We start from the raw sequence: 23,014 nt of genomic DNA, 5'->3' as shown, positions 1-23,014 counted from the left end.
AGATTCTCAATCCTGGCTCTTGTTTTTGTCCTTCAGGAACTTAACGAAGGGTCTTCCCAGATAAGGATGAGGGAAGCGTCAGGAAGGGTCTGTGGGGAGCTGATATCTAAGCTAATATATGAATGAAAAAGAGTCAGCCACATGAAGATCCATGGGAGACACGCCAGGTGGAGTAATATTGAGTACAAAATCATCAGGTTCTGGGGTGCCTGGGTGGCTCACTCAGGTCATGATCTCAGGGTCCAGGAATCGAGTCCCACATCAGGCTCCCTGCTCAGTGGGGAGTCTGCTTCTCCCTCTCCCTCTGCCTCTCCCCTCTGCTCATGCTTTCTCTCTCTCTCAAGTGAACAAATAAAATCTAAAAAAAAAAAAAAAAAAATCCTCAGGTTCTGGCTGCAAGCTTGCAGGGCTCAACAGCAAAGAAAGGTGGGGGTGGGGGAGCGAGTATAAGATGAGATGAGAGAGGTAAGGGGGGGGGTCAGCTATGTAGGAACTGGTACTTGGAATTTTATTCTAAGTACAACAGGAAGGAAGCACTGGAGGATTTTTAGCATGAAACTAGCCTGAGGGCATTGCATTTAAAAAAATGGAGGGGGTTGGGAGGGAAATGGAGGCAGTGCTCTTGTTATTGAACAGAGACTTCGTTGTATTCTTAGATTTTTTTTTCCCGTGAACAACTACTGACTCCTTCCCTGATCCCGAAAGCCTTAAAATCACTTTCTAGTTCCACCAACTTCTTTTCATTCATTTCAATAGCATTACTGAGATAGAATTCAAGTACCATAAAAGTCACCTTTTGAAGTGTCCGATCCAATGGTTTTGAGCCTATTCACAGGACCATCCAATCATTACCACTATTAAAACATTTTCTTCAACTCCAGAAGGAAAAACCATACCATGAGTAGTCACTCCCCATCCCCCGACTCCTACCTCAGCCCTGTGCAATGCCTCTATTAAATTAGACTCTTCTGGACATTTCATATAAATGGATCTATAAAAGTATGTGGCATTTTGTGAATTGTCTCTTTCACTCATACTGTTTCAAGGCTCATCTGCACTGTAGCATGTATCCGTACATTGGTCCTCCTTATAGCTGAATAAAAGTCCATTGTGTAGGCAAGATCACAAGTTGTTTATCCATTTATCAACTGATGAATGAGTTATTTCTATTCTCTGCTGATTATGAATCCATCAACTTTTGACAGTATCTTTTGCAAGGTAAATATATAAGTATCCCCATCCTTCCCTTTATCTTTCTTTCTCCTGTCTTCTTCCAGGCATGTTATACTTTTATATTGCTATGTTTGATAATATTTATATCCTGTTCTGGCCTTGTATTTAGACCTTCTCTATTTTCTGTGATCGTAAGGGTTGAAGACTGATCGTGGCTTACGTTCTTACAGCTAGAGAGATTTTTCACTACAGAAGAAAGTTGTTGCCTGGTTTACATTGCGTTCTCTGTGGGCCTAGTGTCATGACTTGACAGAGGATGTTCTCAGCATCAACCCAAGGTCAAATGGATACTCTTTTCTTAACACTCCATATGTTGATCAATACCAGGTTATGTTTACTTAAAAAAATATTTGGACCATGACTTTTTTCTCTTGGTGTTCTTAATTGCATTCCTTTTTCGTTGTTAAAAGAAAAGACATATGCTTCAGGCTCCATAACTGAGAAGTTTAATAAAACACAAAAGAACTTTCATCTTGTTGATCTATTCTTGCTTTGAATGTATCCATTTTTGAGGTCTTTTTGTTGGAGACCGTGGACTTCCTGCCCTAATTTGGATTAACTTCTTTCTAGGTCTGCTGACAGCTAAAATGCTAGGACTTTTTTTTTTTTTTTTTTTTTTTTTTTCTGATTCTCGATTTTTTGAAACCCATGGCATTTTTATTTTTCATCCTCATTTTTCCATAGTATGTCCTCAAGTAACTTACTCAAAAGGGTGCATAACCCTGATGTTTATTGCAGCATTATTTACAATAGCCAAATTGTGGAAGCAGCCCAAGTGTCCATTGATAGATGAATGAAAAAGAAGTGGTTTATAGATACAATGGAATATTACTCAGCCATAAAAAGAATGAAATCTTGCCATTTGCAATGACAAGGATGGAGCTAGAGAGCACAATGCTAAGGGAAATAAGTCAGAGATAGACAAATACCATATGATTTCACTCATATGTGGAATTTAACAAGCAAAACAAATGAGCAAAGGTGAAAAAAAGAGAAATAAACCAAGAAACAGACTCTTAGCTATAGACAACACACTGATGGTCTCCAGAGGGGAGGTGGGTGGGGGGTGGGTGACGTAGGTGATGGGGATTAAGGAGCGCACTTGTGATGAGCACCGGGTGATATATGGAAGTGCTGAATCACAATATTGTATACCTGAAATGAATATTACACTGTATGTCAACTGGAATTCAAATAAAACACCAAAAAAGCCAAAAAACCTAAAATAAATAAAACACTAAAAAGGGGGTACATAAGAAATAAAATTTAGGACTCTTTGATAATACCTTGAATGACAACTTGGTTGGTACACGATTGGTTTTGAAACCTTTTCCATCAGAACTCTGAAGGAATGGTCTCCTGGTCTTCTAGTACCCAGTATTGCTGATGAGAGGCTCCCATGTTGTCCTGAACCTCACTTCTACCTTGGGTCCCCTGTGCCTATCTCCCTAGCCCATCACGCAACGAGGAAACTTACCATCTGCTCTTGACCCCTGACTTCTGAAATTCCATTATGATATATCTTTGTAAAAGTTGATTCGAATCCACTCTGTTCAGTACTGACTGAGCCCCTCCAATCTCATGTTTCTCTAGAAAGTTCTAGAAAGTTCTTTCTAAAATTCTCATTGGCAACATGTTGCACAGAGATCCTCTCCATGTCATCTTGACTCTTGCACTTTCTTTTTGTGTATCATATATATTTTGTTATATACACATTTTATATCTACATATAGACGTAAGTATCCCTATCCTCATAAAACAAATAATATCCAGGGCGCCTGGGTGGCTCAGTTGGTTAAGTGACTGCCTTCAGCTCAGGTCATGATCCTGGAGTCCCAGGATCTAGTCCCACATCGGGTTCCCCACTCAGTGGGGAGTCTGCTTCTCCCTCTGACCCTCTCCCCTCTCATGCTCTCTCTCACTCTCTCTCTAATAAATAAAATCCTTAAAAAAAACAAATAATACACATTGAATAAAAACAAATATATATAAAATATACATTTTTTAAATTATACACATACATAATTTTGTCCTGGGAGAGTTCCTTGACTTTACCTTCCAATCATTTCACTGAATTATCAGTGACACAATTCTACATTTCTACATTTCAAAGAGCTCTTTACAATTCTCTGATAGTTCTTTTTATTTCTTTTATAGCATCTCATTCCCTTTTTATGGGCATCGCTTTCTTAATTTTCTTAAAGGATACTAATTAGAACCTTCAAAACGTTCTCTTCCTTATTCACACTGGCGTCAGCTGCCGTGTGTGAATGCGTGGGTTTGTGTGTGTGCGGGGGGGGGGGGGGGGTTGTCAGTCTGCCTTTGTCTCTTGCGGGGTTGGCTTTCTCCAGGATCTGGTGAGCCTCAAGGGTAGATGAAGAGCTGCACTGTGTTTTCTAGAAGGCAAGGATGGGTGGATATGCTCGGGGATGCCTTCTCAGAATGAGAGCTCGTGCCGGTGGTTAGACCTCAGCCTTTGTCCTTTCACTTGCGGGCGAGTCAGCAGGCGACTGGCCTCCAGGCTGAGGGGCCCCAGAGAGAACAGACTGACCATACACAGAGGCACCAATATGCCAAGGGCAGGTAGAGTTTCCCCCCAAAGAGCTTATTAGGTTGCCTTAGACTTTTCTTTCTGGCTGCGGATTAAATGCCTGGCTGTACGTGGTCTCCCTTCTCAGGAATTTGAGACTAGAAGGGGGAGCTGGGAGAAGAGTGTAGGGAGCCAGATGGAAAAATTATAGGGTAGACTGACTTCATGATCCCCCCTCGGCTGTTTCCAATTCTCTTTCTCGCTCCTGTCCTCCTTCACTAGCAACTCCAAGCCTGGGGCCTCCCAGGGTTTGGCTGGGCAGACGGGCTGACTCCAGAGCCCTCCTCTCCTACAGCCCTTCTAAGTGGATTCTGGCCTGCAGCCCTCCTGCCCTGCGGGATCTGTCAACCTGCTTACATCCTCTTTCCAGGAACTGATCGAACTATTCCCTTCTAGGTTCTACACTTCTAAGTCCTCTGTCTCAAAAAAACAAAATTATATGATCACTGTTAGGGATCTCAGGACACCATCTCAAAGCAGAGCCTCGCTAGGCATTTTTGATGAACGGACTTTTGAGGGTGGTCAGGTGGACAGCACGAACAAGAAGTGGGTAAAAATGCCAACTGTACCAAGAGTCTTTAATGGAGAGCATCTGTCTTATCAGTAGGGTAGAAAGCAATCATGAAGGAGGAGAGAGAAAGAAGGACACAGAATGTGGGCCAACTGACCAATAAATAGGAAAAGTAAGATTCTGAGTAGGCAAAAATGCAGAAAATGGGGAGGTCGGGTCATGTTGCCTCAGCAGACTCCCAGAGTGTCCGTGGACTGTTTTGGTCGCAAGACATCAGCCCCCGTGCCCTGTGTATCAGGAGCCTCGTCAGATCTAACTCCCCTCCAGGGAAGGGGCACCTCTTAGGATCAGAGCCCTTAAGAGGAAAGCCCTTGCTCTGTCTGGCATTCAAGGCCTCCTATATCATGGTCTTACCCTTCAAGTCCTACTGCTCACTCTCTGCCCCCATGCCTTTCTGTTTCCTGTTGCTGGGTGTACGATCTCAGTGCTTCTCCACCCATCCCTCCACCAACCCTTTGCCTCCACCAGGAAGGCCCTCAGGCCCATCTCTACCTTGACAAAGTCTATCCACTGCACTTGGGAACAGGGAGGTTGCGTGTGGGGACGGTGGACAGGCAAAACGAACTACAGCTGGGAAGGACCAGGTCATGTTTTGTTTTCTTTGGTGAAATGGAAGCTCAGAGATGGAGAGATGGAGGCAGACACCAATTCCATTTACATAGATCCAGGGCTTAATCTCTACCAACGGTATTACGTGCTTGAAACGCCTCCTGGTGTGGCGTAGAAGGAACATGCCCCCCTCCCCAACCCCCCAAGCCGGTAACCTCCTCAAGGAAGAGCACATTCTCTCATGAAACCCTCAGCAGGGTATCCTGGAGAAGTAATGGCAGCCCAGTGTCCTTGTCTGTAAAGTGCCTCAACTGCTCCTTTGGCCTCAGGGGTTGTGGGAGGTCAGGTGGGATACGTCATATAAAGGCACTTGTGAACTCTACGGTGGTGTTCACGGGGTTCCCAAAGGTATTACTGCACAGGAAAAAAAAATCTATCCATGTTCCTGTACCCCAGGATCATCTTTTGTGGCACTTGTCACATCATGCTCCAAGGTATGGTTACTCATATGAACGCACTTACACTGTGGCAAGATTTACGCATTCTGGAACGTTAGCATCTGGAAAGTTGCTCCGTAAAAATAACGGACTTCCAGAAAATGGGATGAGGGCAGACCACTCAGAAAGTACAGAACTTTGTATGCAAGGCCTGAGATATTTGATGATGCATCCTAATCCCAATAAAAACTCTAGCTAGCACAATTAAATCACGAGAGCGTTTGCACCTGGCCTCATGTTGGCCAATTCTTTGTAGCTTGCTTTTCCAACCAACCTTCCTTCCTAAGTTTATTTACTTTTTTAGTCATCTCTACACCCAACATGAGGCTCAAATTCACAATATCAAGATCAAGAGTCACACGCCCCTCCAACTGAGCCACCCAGGCACCCCTATTTTATTTTTTATAAGATTTTTAAAAAGTTATCTCAATGCCCAATGTGGGGCTCGAACTTACACCCCTGAGATCAAAGAATCGCACACTCCCCTGACTGAGCCAGCCAGGTGCCTCAATCGGGGGACCAGTGCTTCCTTTTCCAAGAGGTAGGCCATGGCTATACTCACTTCTAATCAAGACCATTTTAATCCCGGTTAAAGATCTGTTCTAGACGGAGGCTTCTTTATGCACTCACTGTTTTAATGCAAGCAGAAATGTCTTCGCCTGCCCTGAGCCTCCCCAGAAAGCAGTAGAAACCATCATGGCTCCCAAGGCCATGGAACCTGTCATACTTTCCCTGAAGTTTCAAGGTTTTTCCTGAAAGTCTATACCTACTGCTAAACATCTTCGTTTTCTGTAGCTGCTCTAACAAACGACTGCTGATGTGGTGGCCTGAAACAACACAGAGCCATTCTCTTACCGTTCAGGTGCTCGGAAGTCTGAAATCAAGGTACTGACAGGGCCAGTCCCTTCTGGAAGCTCTATGAGAGAATCTGTTTTCTTGCCTTTTCCCGAGTCTAGAGGCTGCCTGCGTTCCCTGGCACTGGTCCCTTTCTCCACCTTCAACACCAGCGAAGGCTGGTGGAGGTTTTTCCTACTTATAAAGACCATTGTGATTATATAGGGCCGCCCAGGTGACCATCTCCCCATCTCAAGGTCAGCTGATTAGCAACCTTAATTCTATCAGCGACCCTAATCTCCCATTGCCATGTCACATAACAGATTCTGCGGATGGGGCTGCGGACATCTTGGGATGAGGGGAGGGGGGGCGGCGTTAGTCTGCCTACCACCCTCAAGTTATTTTAATCGTGAGAAAGCTTGTCCTTGATCACTTCAAAATGCTTACAAGCTCAGAAACTTGCCTAAGAACAAACACAGCTCCCATATTCTACTACTATCAGGTCCTCTCTAATCCGGTCTGAAGTAATTCACAGGAAAAGAACATGTGCGAGAGCAGAACGGGCTGGGGCTTAGTCCTCTGCTGGACTGTGAGCTTTCTGATGGTAGGGGTGCCATCTCTCCCTTGTGTTCCCCGCCACACATTCCACAGCGTGGGCACCCCAGTAAAGAGCTCTTGAAATGAATTATTCCTAGGTAGATACCTATTTGTACATCTAAAGCCACCCTTTGGATTAAGGATGACCCATCATCCAAGAAAAGCAGTAAGAGACCAAAAAAAAAAGATCTCAGGAGGGAAATCCCAGTGTACCTTGAGCACAAAGTTGTCCTCAGCCTGGAGCTTCAGATCCACTACTGCCTTCCGAACCAATGCTTCGAAGTTGAGATCTCTCCTCCGGGGGACATCCAGGGCAGGAAAGAGGTCCCCGATCAGGCCCATGAACACTGGTATGTCGTCAGTCACGATCTTGGGGATGTTGAAATCTCGCAAGGAGCGCATCAGGACTTGGTCCTCGGGGCGGTCAGGGTCCCCTCGCTTCAGGGATCCGGCCACCACCAGCACAGACTTGATGGCCCGCAGGCCCCAGTCATAGTGATCCTGAGGGAAGGAGGCACAGGTCAGGCAGGGCCCGCTGGGATGCAGAACGTCCTATGCCCTTGCCAGTATCTATAAAATTATAGGCTGGTCACTTCTGAGGCCAAGGCGGAAGCTCAGGAAGGGACCAACGACACGGAATGTTGTGGTGGTCACAGATCCCAAGCTCCCGGTCTGGCTAATGCTACTTTTCTAGCTGTGATGACAATGAAGCAGACCCAGAGCATACAGAGGGTTGGGGGCCAGGGAAAGCAAAAAGAACCACCTCCCGACCTATCTGGCTACTCCTTGCACGTTCCGAGAGCGGAAGGGCATCCAGGAGGAAGCCGCGTTAGCTCTTAGAGATGGTCGAGGCTAAGCTCACATGCTCTACACCAGGGAGGCCTTCAAATGCTCTGAGAAGAGCAGTGGAGAAAAATTACCAGTAGCAACTCATAGAAAGGCAGCGGCAAGGGCTTAAATCAAGAGGCAGGGGTGCTTGGATATAAAGTGGTAGGAAGAAAATGAGATGGATCTGAGAGAGATCCAGAGGGGGGAATGCACAACCATTCATCCGCGATTAGATAGAAAAGAAAAATGCCTGGAAAAGAAAAACGCCAAGGATGACGCCCAGCATTCCAGAATTAGCGAGTGAGTGAGCGAGGGTTTTGCGTTCTGAAGCACGGAATGCAAGAGAAGTAGGTTGGGTTGGGGACCGGCAGGAAGATCGGCTTTAGATGCTGAGCGAGAAGAGTTTTCTCACACTCAGGAGAGCTGAGGTATAGACCGCTGAATATACAGGTTTAGAGCTCAAAAGAGAGGTTCGGGGTGGATTTGTGGCTGTCAGCTGCTGGCCTGCAAGTCAGTGGTGGTGGGGACCCGGCAGCTGATGCAGTGAGCAAGGGGCCCAGGAAAGCATGGAGAAACAGAAGAGGTTTTTAAGGAAATCCACCTGGGACAGATTTCACGGGGCTGAATGCGTCCATGCCGTGGCAGCAAAGATAGTTCTAGTAAGAGAGAAGTAAGTAAGAGAGGCCTGGAGGGAGGAGAAACTCAGTGGGAACAGCCCAAGGAAGCCTGACTGGCTGTCCCTGCCACCAAGAAATTCTCTACCCAAGGCATGAACCTTGGAGGTTCTTGTTCCTGTGTGGGGACCTGCCCCAGGCAGAAGCCACATTTAAGGACAAGCAACAATGACATCTGTGGGACTCCTTAGAATGCCTAACTATCTCTTCCCAACCCTTTCCCCATCCCGTGGCCCTTCAGGTAGAGACAATTCCCTTCAAGGGAGTTTTTTTGGCCACGGAGGTGTTTCTCATGGGACACTGATCTATGAGGTGTTGCTAAGTAGTCTATGAAGAAAGTTTAGGGGCGCCTGGGTGGCTCAGTCAGTTAAGCGGCTGCTTTTGGCTCAGGTCATGATCCCAGAGTCCTGGGATCGAGCCCCACGTCGGGCTCCCTGCTCAGTGGAGAGCCTGCTTCTCCCTCTCCCTCTGCCTGCCTCTCTGCCTACTTGTGCTCTCTCTCTGTGTCAAATAAATAAATAAAATCTTAAAAAAAAAGTTTGGGGGCCAAATAAGGTTTTTTTTTTTAATGCTAGGCTAAGAAAAATGAACATGAATCTTTGTTGTAGAAGTGGTCAGAGATTTTGCTATTCCTATGGACACACTGATTCTCTGTGAGAATGCTCTACTACATTGGCCCAGAGCTGGGCAATCACATGGGGCTGGTGGTCCAGCCAAACTGGGGAGAGTACCTGTTTAGACAGCAGCTCTTTGCACAACTGGTAAAGGGTGATGAACTTTCGGGCTAACGACCGCGCTTCAATGAATCCTTCTGCCACCAGCATGATCTCGCAGATCAGCTCAAAGTCTGGAACCACCATTGCACAAGGCCTGTGAACAGGGAGACAGAGGGCCAAGATGGTATCCCAGCCACAGTTGAAGGGGGGCTTGGAAGACGAGCGACATTGGCTGAGATCATGGACAGAGGGATTTGTGAGTATAAACACTTAGCCCTTAGCAAGAGTTTCATCCAAGACTCCCAGTGAGTCGACCAAGGATAAAAGACGTGAACACTCTTGTCCAAGGTGATGGATGATGACAGCAGGCAGGGGCAGAGTTGGGGCTACAGCTCATCTTGTAACTTGGGGCCAGGGTACCTTACACAAGCGCAGGTTAGTAAAGCTTTAGTAATTCATAATTTATTAGTTACTTCTGTAACAGATTACGGGCTAAGTTTGAGGAATTGGGTCTCTCCTGGGGTCTACAATCTATTCCCCATTTTCAAAACCGTATCTCTCCTCCAAACCTCGACACTTGGGGCTTATTCTGTGCTTACATGCATACAAATGTAAATATCTAATGCTGAGGTCTAAAGTAAATGCCCATTAACCCCATCTTGCCACAAAATGCATATATGAGGGGCGCCTGAGTGGCTCAAGTTGGTTAAGTGACTGACTCTTGATTTCAGTTCAGGTCACGATCTCAGCATCTGAGATGGAGCCCTGCATCAGGCTCCACGCTCAGCACGGAGTCTGCTTGGGATTCTCCCTCCCTCTCCCCCTCCCCCTCCCCCTGCTTGCATGTTCTCTAAAATAAACAAATAAAATCTTTTAAAAAAAGTCATACATGAGAATACAGAGGGGAATTTTTTTCTCTCTGTAAGGATTTGCTGTGGTTTTTCTCCCCCTATAGCTCTAGAAACATTTGATTTTAAAATTACTTATTTTTAAAATTAATTTATTAAGTATATAACAGGAGCCTAAGGTTGTTCACATTTCCTTAACTGCATTTTCCCTACACCGATATAAAATTTTCAAAAATGTACCATTCAAGAACATTTTTCCTTTAAATTATTTTACATTGTATTCAAATTCAAAGGCGCAACCAAACACTTAGATTCTCAAAATTATTTTGCAGCCTGAAATAAGGTTAAGTATGCATCCATACAACAGAATTCAGTAAGGCCATGGAAAAGAATGCTAGGGGAGGAAAACTATTTAGTGGCACAGGAAAATAGTTAACAAAGGCAGGATCCTCACTTACGTAGGTTCTTATCCCAAGTTGGAAAAAAGAAATACTCTGCCCACCGGATATTGGAAGGGAGGACGCCAAAGGGTTTTAACTATCTCTGGATGATAGTATTTAGACAGGGAGAGCAAGTATTCTGGAGTCCGACTGTTTGGGTTCGAACCCAAGTTCTGTGGCTTGCTACTTGGGCTCCTAGCTAACCATAGTAACTGGGGTTCCTCCCCTGGGCAATTTGCTGACCCTGTTTTCTCCCTGTACAAGGGGGATACTTGTGGTTTGTGGTACCCACCTCATAGATAGGGCTTTTGTGAAAATGAAGTATAAAAGTAGATGTTTGTATTTATTGTTTTTACATATATTTTTCTCCGCCCCCAATCCAATTTTCTGGTATAAATGTTCCCTTTAAATTCGGAGCGGGGGATGTAAAGAGTAGTTCTGATCAGGGTGATAACCCACCTCTGTTATTGCTTGTAAACACGAGGCTCACTTAAGAAATACTTCGTGCAAACAAAGAGCCACGACTTCGGGTAACCAACAAGCTCTGGGTTACAGTGGGCACTGGCCTGGGGCCGGGGCCGGGATGCCTATGTCACCTATGACATAGGGATCTGCCACTGCTGGAGCTCACAGGGACCAGACTGAGGGACGGAGTGCACAGGGAAGCTCTTCAGCGGTCTCCTGGGCTCCACGTCCCCAAAGAGCAGGGGCTCTGGGTCCCCGGATGAAGCCGATCTCTGTGTCACGGCTCCCACGGCCTCTCTGTCTTAGGTAATGGTCCAGTAGGCAGAAAATCGGAAGCCGTGAGGCATCTTTTGTTGTTGGGCTGACTTCTCTTTCCTGAGACAAAGAACGGAGACTGCAGCCCCTTCTAGAAAATGCGTTTGTGGTTTCTTAACACAATAAAGAGGATTTAAAAGCATGGCAATGTCCACCAGTGGCCCAAGGTGAAATATAAGAGGTGTTCTCGTGCCTCGTTACTAGGAGTGTGATTCAGTACTGCTCTTGTTTAGAAAGCAATTTGTTGGTGTGTGTCAAGAGCCTTAAAAACGCGCCTCCCTCTTAACTCAGTGATTCTGCTGCTGGGAAGTTAGCGAAAGAAAATAATCACGCATATAGAGAAAAGGACTTACAAAGATGCACATTACAGCATTATGTGTACATTTCTTTTAAATATTAGAAACCGTCTTAATATTTAAATATGGGGGACTACTTAATTACACCGTGGACCATGTGCTTGGTAGGATAAAATGTGGCCGTGAAATTCGATTTCTTAAGAATATCTAATAGAAGAGATGATTTATGATAGAGTATGAAGTGGAAAAAACCAGAACAATATGAAACTGTTGTCGACCACAAATGTAGGACTTTAAAATACCCCATATAAAGGAGAACAGAATAGAATTAAGCAAGACATAATTTTACCGGTGATAGTATGAAAGGTGGTTTCATAAACTCTACTTTTTTATGTGTTCCAAACTTCTTCTGATATATATGCCATACATTTTCAGTGGAAAAAAGTAGAAGCAGCTTCTCTCTTGGGCCCTTGCACGGGGCAGGGCTGACGCTCACCTGAAGAGAGCCTTGAGGTTCTCCGGAAGTTCTGTGCGGCCGGCGTAGCCCGGGTTCATGGTGATGAAGATTCCCACAGAAGGATCCAGGCTAATCTCCTCCCCAAGGAAGTTGAACCGCTGCTTCTTGTCTCGGATTGCATCTTGAATGCTTTTGACCTGGTGAACAAGTAAGGAAAAGGTCTGCACCGTGTTCCGGGGGTGGAGTGGTAGCTAAGGCTGGGAAGCGTGGTTACGCCCAGTGCGGACACCTGCTCTGTGGCCCCTTTCGTTGAAGGACAGGTGCAGTGACTGCACCCTGGACCCTCTACTGACGGTGCCTGTCCAAAAGAAATCTGGTCGCCCACATCCGTATTGACGGCACAGCAGCTAAGGGGTTGGGAGTGAACAGCAAACAGGTGTCTAGCCCCACGGGCCACTCACCGGGCACTGTTCCGAGGGCTTCTTACGTATTAATTCATTTTCTCTCCACCAAGATCCTTCGAACCCCTTTCTCTATAATGAACCAGAAGCACTAGGCAGTGGGGCAGTTCGCCTGACTTTGCACAGCTAGTAAGTGGTCGTGTTCTGGACTTGAATCCGGGCAAGTGGATTCTGGAGCCTGGGCTCTTGGCTCCTGCATGATGGAGGGAACACCAGGACCCACCCCCCTGGGGTTGTTCCAAGGATTAAATGAAATCAAGCCTGTAAAGAGCTTAGCATACAGAAAATGCTTAAGAACAGCAGCTGACATGGAAATCGTTAACGTGATCCTCAGCCTGGCTCCTCAGGTTACGTCTCTAGAACAGACAGCGTGAACACAGCTTACCTCTTTAGGGATCGAGTGCCCTGCAGATGGCAAAGCAAGGCTGGAACCCCATCCCTGAGGGCTAGGAGTGCCTTTCTAAAGAGATCAGCCTTTTTCTTAAATGTAGGGACTGAAGCTGAAGCTTGACCTGGTCATTCTAGATCACCCCTACAGCGGCGGGCGGAGAGACAGAAACGAAATCACCATTTTCACATGCGGCGCTTTGGAAAAGCGTGTGCAAAAATGATCAGCGACAGAAGGAGGGCAGACAAGAGGGGCACACTTGTTCAGCCAGGCCCCAGAATATCTCTGAGTTATCTCCAGCTTCTTGGGGTTCCTGAAAGCAAAGCCTGAAAGCGGTGGGGGCCAGTGCGAGGTTTTGAATGAGCTCCAGTCACATTGGCCATGGTCAGGGTGTTTAGAATAGCCAAGCGTTCTGGGGAGATTGGGCTGCAGGTGCATGTGTAGGTCTGGGAGAGAGAGGACAGACACAAAGAGAGAAGGACACGGCCAGAGCTGGAGCATTTATGAAAGAGAAAGAGAGACAGATAGATGAACAGACCGACAGCAGGAAGTGAAAGAGAAAGACATGTAGCAGCTAGACCACCTACCACGGAGCAAGGCTCTCTCCAGTGCCAGGCTGGGCAGAATTCACTGGAACGTGGGACAGGTCTACAATTAGGATTCCGCTCCTTTCCCCAAGTGAAGCTCTCAAGACCAAAGCATTTGAGCTCATGGCAATCAGTTTGAGACTGAGACTTCTCTTCTGTGTATAGATTGGCAATACCCTTGTGGGACAGGTGGTCTTCAGCGCCCCGCACATGTGGGGCTCATGGCACAGTCCTGCACAGCCTCCTGCCTCCGCATCACCCCGCTGCTTATGCGGGTGGTAAAGAATGGGCTCTCTCCGGTGGCCCCAGTCCTCCCATCTATCAAATACGCTGAACACTCACCATCGTGTGGGGTGGGGAAGTGAGTTTAATTGCCATTTACCGATTGCCCTGATAGCCTTGGGCGAAGGCTGGAGCCCAGGACCCTTTCGGCTGCCCTCTGTGACTCCGCCTTCTGTCCTGCAACACCGAGGCCCAGGAACCTCACGCTCGTTCAGTGAGAGTTCATGACGCACTGTAGGATTAGTAACATCTGTCCTTTCATGTAAAATTCTGCAGGGTGGCGGGGGCTCTTGAGGGAGAGCATGGAGTAGACTCAAAGCTGGAGCATCAGTTCTAGTAGCAGGCTCTGTTAGCAGGGCTCACGCAGGACAGGATGGGAGACCGTCTGCTGGGCACCTCATTCCCTTAGCAGCAACCAAGGTCCACGGGTCGAGCCCCTGCAATTCAGTGGATGGGGTCCAGGAGGCCCCGATAAAGTCCAGAGGTCCTTCGGGATGTTGGGGAGGAGTGAGCGAGAAGCAGGTGGGCTGGGATCGTATGGGTTACATCGCAAGCCCAGGCAGATGGAGTCTCAAATACAGGTAGGCGTAAACCGATACCAAAAGGGCCAGGGACACTCCTCACTCACGGGGATCTATTTCTCTGCTAAAAACTCATCGCTTTGAAAGATTTTAAAGCCATGGGGCATAACAACAAAAGAAGAACTGACATTTAACGAGCACTTGGTATGTACCAGGCGCTTCTCTTGAGTATTTCGTGTGAGTTATCCCGTTAAGTCCCTTCAATAGCTGGACGAGATGGGCAGATCCTTATTTTAAAGATAGGGAAGCTGAGCCAAAGGCAGTGAAAAAGCTGTGCCACAGTTATGTGAGATGCTGAGTTTAGGGAGGGAGGCAAGGCGAGGGGTATGCGGGGACCTGACGCTATTTCTGTAACTCTTCTATAAGTCTAAAATCAGTTAAAAATAAAAAGTTACAAGAAAAAAAAGAAACTTGCCAGCTCTCTAACAGTTGGTACGCGGGCAACCCGAGTTACCAACCAGGCAATCTGGTCCCAGGCACATGCTCTTATTAGCCGCTTCCCCAAACCACCTTTTACCAGAAGGACACCATGCCAGCCACGGACGCTGCTTCATCAAACATGCACCTTTCAGGGGAATTTTGTTTTGCTCTGAAAATAATCATAACTTAGAGACATGTGTTTCCACAAGGTAAGAAAAGGCTCATTTGCCACTCATTATACACACACACACACACACACACACAGCTACGTAGAAACCAGTGTTCTCGACTGGGGGGTGATTTTGCACCTGCCCTCCCCAGGGGACATCTCCAGCCATGGCTGGAGACATTTTTGTTGTTCCAAGTAGGGGGGGAAATTTCTGGAATTATCAGACTCAAGACATCGAAAATGCCAAAAGTTGGGAAAACCATGATCCTCAAAATTGAATATTTTACCAATAAGGAAATTGAAGGCAAGAAGATGTAAGTTAGTTCTGGTATTTCTGCTCATCCCCATTGCTGCGCAGTGACCCCATCAGAGCTGCAGACTGGTCCCTCCCCCTCGGCGCACCTGCGTCCTCCACTCCTTCTGCCTCGCCTGCCGTGGGGAGGACATGTCTCTGCAGCCAGGGGTAAGGAGACTGAGGAGAAGCAGCAGGTCTCTAAATTTAGTGTACAAATCCCTCGGGATCATTTGGAAATGCGGACTGTGTCACAGCCGGGCTGTGGTGGGTCTGGGTCTGCATTTCTAATAAGCTCCCAGGGGAAGCCAATGCTGCTGGCCAGTGAAGTGTCCTTGCCATTGGACCCAGCTGCCCCCTACCAATTACAGGACCCTCCACTGGCCCTCAACCAGATGGGCTCACTTTCTCTTCTGGCCTCCACAGCCTTTCATCATCCCTCTCTCATGGAGCTTGCTTTCTGCCTTCTGCTTTAGATGCATGCGTAGGTCTGACCTCTATTGCGGGCTGGTCCGGATTGCAGGTGATCGGTCCTGGATCCTGGACAAGCCTTGTGTGCATGTCCGACCATGGAAGGGGGCCTGATGGGATCTCTTAAGAATTAAGTCCTTCCAGATGAATGGATAAAGAAGATGTGGTATACATATACAATGGAATATTATGCAGCCATCAAAAGGAATGAGATCTTGCCATTTGCAACGACGTGGATGGAACTGGAGGGTGTTATGCTGAGCGAAATAAGTCAATCAGAGAAAGACATATATCATATGACCTCCCTGATATGAGGAATTCTTAATCTCAGGAAACAAACTGAGGCTTCCTGGAGTGGTGGGGGGTGGGAGGGATGGGGGGCTGGGTGATAGACATTGGGGACGGTATGTGTTATGGTGAGCACTGTGAATTGTGTAAGACTGATGAATCACAGACCTGTACCTCTGAAACCAATAATACATTATATGTTAAAAAAAAAAAAAAAAGAAGAAGAAGAAGATAGCAGGAGGGGAAGAATGAAGGGGGGAAATCGGAGTGGGAGACGAACCATGAGAGACTATGGACTCTGAAAAACAAACAGGGTTCTAGAGGGGAGGGGGGTGGGAGGATGGGTTAGCCTGGTGATGGGTATTAAAGAGGGCACGTTCTGCATGGAGCACTGGGTGTTACACACAAACAATGAATCATGGAACACTACATCAAAAACTAATGATGTAATGTATGGTGATTAACATAACAATAATAAAAAAATAAATTAAAAAAAAACAACAACCAAGAATGAGGTCTTTCCCTTCCAAGACTGGAAGCTGGTGGGGATCATGGAGGGTTCTGCCCCTGCATCCTCCCACCCAGGCTGGAGCCTTGTATCAGACACACTCATGAAGGCTAACGGTCATACCATCTTTCCTGCAGGTGACAGGGGTTAAGGAGGTCACCTGCTAGCTCAGAGCTGCCTGAATCCTCTCAGCTTTTTCCTCCGAGCCCCTCTACCTTGCTCCTTCCATTCTAGGGAAGTGGCCCACTCTGGGGTCCAGACCTTGCCCCCAAATGCCATGTGTTACTAAAATCCTGCCTGGCTCACTTCATGCTTCTCTCTGCAAAAGCAGATTGGAATTTGCAGGAAGTGCAACCCACTCACCACTTTGTACATTAAAAAAAAATTTCCATGTTTTCACCTTATACCTTAAGCTCCTCTATAAAGGGTGTTACGTGGGAAGCTCCCTTGTTTCTGAGACTCTAGCATATTTTCGTCACCCTGAGTCCTTGGAACACTGCTGTGGTGACCTCTCAAGACCTTGCTAGTTGATCTGCTGCTTCTCGCTGCTTCCTGCCTTGGCCCCAGCACACTTGTGCCATGGGGAAGGAAGGGACATGGCAGAAATGCCTGGCCAGGGAGCATGGAGGGAGACAGGGGGCTGGAGGGAGAGGGGGCTGGACTGTGTCCTGTTGACATGTATTTCTGGACCCAAGGCCTAGCAAGCTGATTGCAATGGTATTGGCAAAATTCTGGGGGAAGAAAAGAGGAAGTAGTATTTTATACTTTTTTAAAATAGCAGAGTAATTGCTCTTGCAATTGCCACACTTTTTCCCAATCGTATATGCAATTCGGCTTGACCAATCTGACAGAGACATGAAAATACCCACCTCCAAGAGCATTGGAACACATGGACTTTTGGAGAAGTTACTGGGAAGAAGAGTGCAGGCAGGCAAGGAGCCGAGAGGAGGGGACAGAGAAGGGGGGAGGGAAGGATGGGAGAGAGCTGTCACAGCTGGTGTGGCTTCTGAACCAATATGCTAGCCCGGATTGCTGCGGGAATAATTAAGTTCAATTTTCTCCTTGGATGGGTATAGGATTTTAAATGGGACGGGCTCAGATTCTGCCCAGGCTGTTGTCAGACCACTTTCTTGAGAATGTCTCTCCTGCAGGTGTGTTCTGAGACTGGAGTGTGAAAGCATTGGGGAATTCTGGGTTGAATTCATTTCATTTAATTCCAGAAGCAAAAAGGAACTGCCCTTGGAGAACCTACTAGGACATCCTGTTGGGCAGTTTCAAAATAAGGTGAATTCACCGTTTTTATCTATTAACTGCTAGGGACAATGGCTGGTGAATATTGCCTCATCATTTAGGACATGAAGTTTGGGAAGACAGTCTGAGGTTGGGCCAGCTGAGGAGTGAAGGGTGTTGAAGAGGCTGGTGAGTCCAGGGTGTTGACCCTCATTCCATGCCCCATGTCTCCCGGCCTCCTACTGGCCTGCAGTCCTCAGGTAATAATGATAGTAATCACCACCACCATCATCATCATCATAGTCATAGTCATCACTGTCACCACCACCACCACCACCATCATTACCGCTATTTCCACACCACCATCATCATCATGACCACCATCATTATGGTCACCATCATCATCATGGCCACCACCATCACCCTCATCTTATCACCACTATTTCCACACTATCATCATCATAACCACCACCACCACCACCACCACCACCACCATCATCATCATGGCCATCACCATCATCAACACCATCATCACCACCATCATCACCACCACCATCATCATGGTCATCACCATCATCACCACCATCATCATCATGGCCATCACCATCATCATCACCATCATCACCACCACCATCATCATGGCCATCACCATCATCAACACCATCATCACCACCACCATCATCATGGTCATCACCATCATCAACACCATCACCACCACCATCATCACCACCACCATCAACATCATGGTCATCACCACCACCATCATCACCACCACCATCATCATGGTCATCACCATCATCAACACCCTCACCACCATCACCATCATCATGGTCATCACCATCATCAACACTGTTACCCCCATCAGCAGTATCACAGAGACTAATATTTATCGCATGCCTACTATCTGTAGGGCTTTAAGTGCTTTACACATATTAACTCATTTATAAATAATTATTACAACTGCATCTAGTAGGTACTATTATTAACCCTCTTTACAGATGTGGGACTTGAGACGTGGACTTGCTAAAAGTCACCCAGCTGGAAGGTGGCAGAACCAGAGTTGAGCACTGGCTGTGTGGTTTCAGACATGACCAATACACATAAGCACTTCCCCACCTCCTTGCCTGGTTTACCCCACCCTACAAGAACCTGTTTAAGATCCCAACTGCATGTAGGATTGCTCCCCAAATCTCTGGAGCCCAAGATGAGCTCTACACTGACTCTGGTCTGGCTCTCACTGCTTCCTGTTGGCTCTTCCCCAGGGCTCCTTGGAGGGACACCATGAGATGGCCCTTTGGCAACCCCACTGCACTGGGGCACCATGGAGGGGGGTAACTATTCAGGCTAAGTGGTCCTGGATATCAGGGAGGACAGTCACAGCAGCACAACCTGGCTGGTGAGGACAAGAAAGGCCCTCTGCGATCTGGGGCCAGCAGCCAGAAGAGGGGATGCAGAAACTCCTACCAGCAGAGATGAAAGAGGTGGACATTACAGTAGGTAGAACAGAGGATGATGGGCAAGGGAGTAAAAAAGATGGGTGTTCCATGAGCTGACAGGTGTCTGCAGTGGAGGGAGGAGAAAAATCCCAGGTACACTGTATAATTATGGTTATCAATCCAGACATTCATGGCCGTGAAGAGCTTAAGCTTCTCTCCCGACTCTCAGAACCCTCGTAGGCCCAGAATTAGTACTCCGAGAAAGCTCTATTTTATTCGTGTTACTCCACATCCTCTATCCCCAAATTCACACAGAGCTGAAAGGGGGCGTTAACCCTGGTTCTTCTAAGTTCTGAAGTGACCACACAGAGGTGAATGCAACTAGCACCCTGTGTTTTGGTCTAACTCATTTTTTTTTTTTTTTAATTGAATGAGTTGCCAACTTTCAGAAACCTGGAGATTTTTTTTTTTTTTTAATAAAAATCTGGACTTCCAGCTTCTCTTTAAAATTTAAAAAATCTGGCAACACTGACATATATTCTGGCAAGGCAGAGGTGTGCTGGTAAATATTTAAGACCCAGCTCGCCAGGAAAACAAAATGCCCCTGATTTGTAGGATTTGCCAGTTTCCATTGTGAAAAATACTCCCATCACAGCTGATTTCGAGCCACCAATGTGAACAGCAATGACATGCAGAGAGTCAGCACTCATGAACCAAGCTAGTTGAGGGTTTTCAGTCTAAGAGAGTGTTCTGGCCAGCTATTTGACTTACTGCTGCCACCAACTCCTACCGAATCAATCCGAAGGAAAGGGAAAACCATATATCACCACTGGGAACGAGAGAAGAGCTGCACAGTTTTGCAACTTGCAAGAGCTTCACCAAGAGACAGTCCGGGCAAGAATCCCTGAATGGCAGCACCAACTGGCTGGCCAGTGCAAGAGATGGAAAGCCTGACTACCTTGGAGGGGAGGGTGAAGGGCAGGGACCCCACAGAACCCCCCGACCACTTACGGCTCCCAGTTGGGAGATGAAGGTGAGCCATGGAATCAGCGGATGGTGTGAGCTCCGCTCCTGTTCCAGCCTGCGTGGACGGGGACAGTATGTGGCATGGGGACAGCATGCTGGGGGCGGGGGAGGGTCCTGTCAGGATGCACAGGCCAGCAGGAGGGGGAGGAGGATGCTGCTTCTGCCAGCTTCCCCACCACGGACCACCCTTTGTCTGCACAACCCCCACCTCCCCTCCCACTGCCCTTGCCCCCAGAAACATGTCAGTCAAGCTAAGCTTTTGCCTTGACCCTTTGTTTGGGCCTGAAGGAATTAAACCAAGGCCCAGGGGGACCAAAGAGTCCTTCCTAGCTCTGTTTTTCTTTTTTCTGTCCTGTATACATGTTGCTCTGGAAATAAAGACAAAGGGCAGGAGGAACATTATATGGTTGGGCCGCATGGAGCGCAGGCACAAACTGGGAGGCCAGTGATGGCAGTGTCCCAAGCACCATCACCACATGGCTTCCTTCCCTGCGTAGACCCTTATGCTGCCTTGTTGAGCTGGTAGCACTGGGGGGCCTGGAAACCACAAGGTCCCAGTGGGAAAGAGGGGCGCCCAGTTTATTGGAAGGAGGACAGAGCAGGTGCTGGCACAGGCTGTGCTTTGCTGGGGTGACTGGGGGGCCCTGAGGGAAGGCTGGGGGGCTCCCGCTGAGGCTGTGGCTCCACTCCGGACCCTCACGAGAGACCAGTGACTTCACTGCGGCCACTGATTTTCCCGCTGCTCAGCCCCTCCTTAAAACCACTGCCAAGCAGAGGGCCATTTCCCCTGAAGCAAATTCCAGAGGCCTCCTGCTGCCCCTGAAGAAGGCGCAACACGTCACGGCAGTGGTGTCCCATCCTGTGAGTCAGGAATCAAGTCGCTTCTAGAGCACCAAAGGGTGCTCATGCCCGTCTCGAGAACGAACGTTGTTTTGTGAAGTTAGGGATCATGTCCTATTCAAGCGGGGATGCTTCCCCCTAGTTCTGAGCATAGCACTCACTGTGCTGTGGGTGCTTCATGGAGGAGATGCTTTCTGGATGGGCTGAGACACAAGTGGCCATGTAGATGTGACCCAAACGTGACTGCCTTCCTTCGGCAACATTCACCCTGTGAGCCTCGCTCTATATACAATGAGGTGAGCTGGACCAAGGGAGGTAGACAACTTTCCCAGATTCAGTTACAACAAGGAAGACATTTCCAAAGTCCATGGCCTTTCCAGGGAGCTGGGCTCTCCCATCAGGTTTGATTCTCTCCTTGCCCCCAGGAAGCATGTGGGACCTGTCACAGAGGAGGAAATGGGGGTCCCATGGCCAGTAAATGGATTCACCTTGGTAGGGACCCACAGGATGCCCATATCCTGCACCGGGGCCAAGTTTAGAGGGCAGAGGGAGGGGCGTGGAGTCCAAGTGGGGAAGGGGACATGGAAGTGGATGAGCAGAGGTTGACAGCAAGAGGATACACAGCCTTCCACAGTGCTTGGCAAGAAGACCACGAGGCCCCCACCAAATTCCGGCCCCCATACCTGCACGGCCACCACCGACAAGACCTCTACCGAGATTCGGTTAAACTCATCAAAACAGCCCCAGGCACCGGTCTGAGCGAGGCCTTTGTAGATGTTGCCGCAAGACTGCAATGAAACGTACAAAGATTAAATTACTCTCAGTGCCGGGCTCATCATCATGCATCTAAGTCAGTTCCCATCCTGTTTGTGAGAGATATTTCCAGTCCCCTAAAGACCACTGGTTCAAAAAACTCCTATTAAAATTTCAAGGGCAATTACATTTTTGATGGCCATGGGTGCCAACGTAAGTCACGGGGTCAAACAGAACCTTTTCTTTTTCTTTTTTTTTTTTTTAAAGATTTCATTTATTTATTTGTGAGAGAGAATGAGAGACAGAGAGCACGAGAGGGAGGAGGGTCAGAGGGAGAAGCAGACTCCCCGCTGAGCAGGGAGCCCGATGCAGGACTCGATCCCGGGACTCCAGGATCATGACCTGAGCCGAAGGCAGTCGCTTAACCAACTGAGCCACCCAGGCGCCCCAAACAGAACCTTTTCAAGACACCTGGACCAAAATCCCTTTAAAATGTCATCGGGCTTGCATTACTGTTGATTCTGTAGCTTTCAAAATCCCAGGAAATGAATAAAATTTTGTGTTTTTATTTTTTGGGGGTTTTTTTGCACGATACAGACAAAAAAAAAAAAAAAAAAGCCATCCACTCAGCCTTTGGCATGTGCCGATAAACAAGTTTATGTCTGTGTCTTTAGATTCGGGCCCAAACACCCAGCCCTCCCAGAGTGCTAGGAAGCTGGAGATGGATGGGGAAAGTGACAAGATCCGTAGAAAGTGAATGACAGGTAAATATTTTCAAAGGAGAGCAAGAAGAGAATTTCAAAGAGAAGATGGCATATCTGTCCTAAAAATAAAAACTGTCTGGGCATTCAGTGTGAATCAGTAAACCATGGAGTCATACAAAGGGGGAGGTTATGGGGGGACACTCTCAAGGCCACTGGCTGGATGACTTTGCTAAAGCGCTGGGAAAGTGGAAAAGGCTCATTTGCTTCTGTAATGAGTGTTTGCTGACCATCAGCTCTGTGCACAGCTCATGCTCTAGACACAGAAGGGCTTGGTCCCTCTAAGAGCTTCGAGTTAGGCTGTGGAGAGAAGGCATACGGACAGCACAGGTAAATCGCCTCAGGAGCAGTGGTTCCAACGGATACAGTAGAAGACAGCTGTCATGGCATTGAGAGAGGGGTGAATCGAAGCACTCGCTAGTGATCAGTGTTGCCAAAGAGCTGAACTTCGGACAGTATTAGGACAGCATTCCCCAAAGTTTATTTCATGGGATGCCAAATCCAGGAGATGCTCCTTGAAGAGAAGGCGTTTGGGTCAATCGAGTTTAGGAAACAGCACATTCTAGAACCCTCTTTTGCTAATTTATGACATATATTAGAATTTTAAGGGG

The 23,014-nt window shown here is 47.5% G+C and overlaps 1 protein-coding gene across 1 annotated transcript in view; it reads right to left on the bottom strand.

Annotated features, from left to right (window-relative positions):
- Window positions 1-23,014, bottom strand: part of DNAH9 (dynein axonemal heavy chain 9) — a 339,619-nt gene that overhangs the window by 197,605 nt on the left and 119,000 nt on the right. Inside the window, exons 28-31 of the mRNA XM_034989621.1 lie at window positions 21,573-21,677; window positions 11,950-12,107; window positions 9,105-9,243; window positions 7,085-7,372 (exon numbers count right to left, since the gene is read on the bottom strand). Coding sequence (XP_034845512.1) covers window positions 7,085-7,372; window positions 9,105-9,243; window positions 11,950-12,107; window positions 21,573-21,677 — 690 coding nt within the window. The remainder of the gene's footprint in view (window positions 1-7,084; window positions 7,373-9,104; window positions 9,244-11,949; window positions 12,108-21,572; window positions 21,678-23,014) is intronic.

Source organism: Mirounga leonina, unplaced genomic scaffold (genome assembly GCF_011800145.1).
Source record: "Mirounga leonina isolate KUSES-001 unplaced genomic scaffold, KU_Mleo_1.0 Mir_488, whole genome shotgun sequence".
Taxonomy (NCBI): domain Eukaryota; kingdom Metazoa; phylum Chordata; class Mammalia; order Carnivora; family Phocidae; genus Mirounga; species Mirounga leonina.
This window is presented reverse-complemented; position numbering and strand designations above follow the sequence as displayed.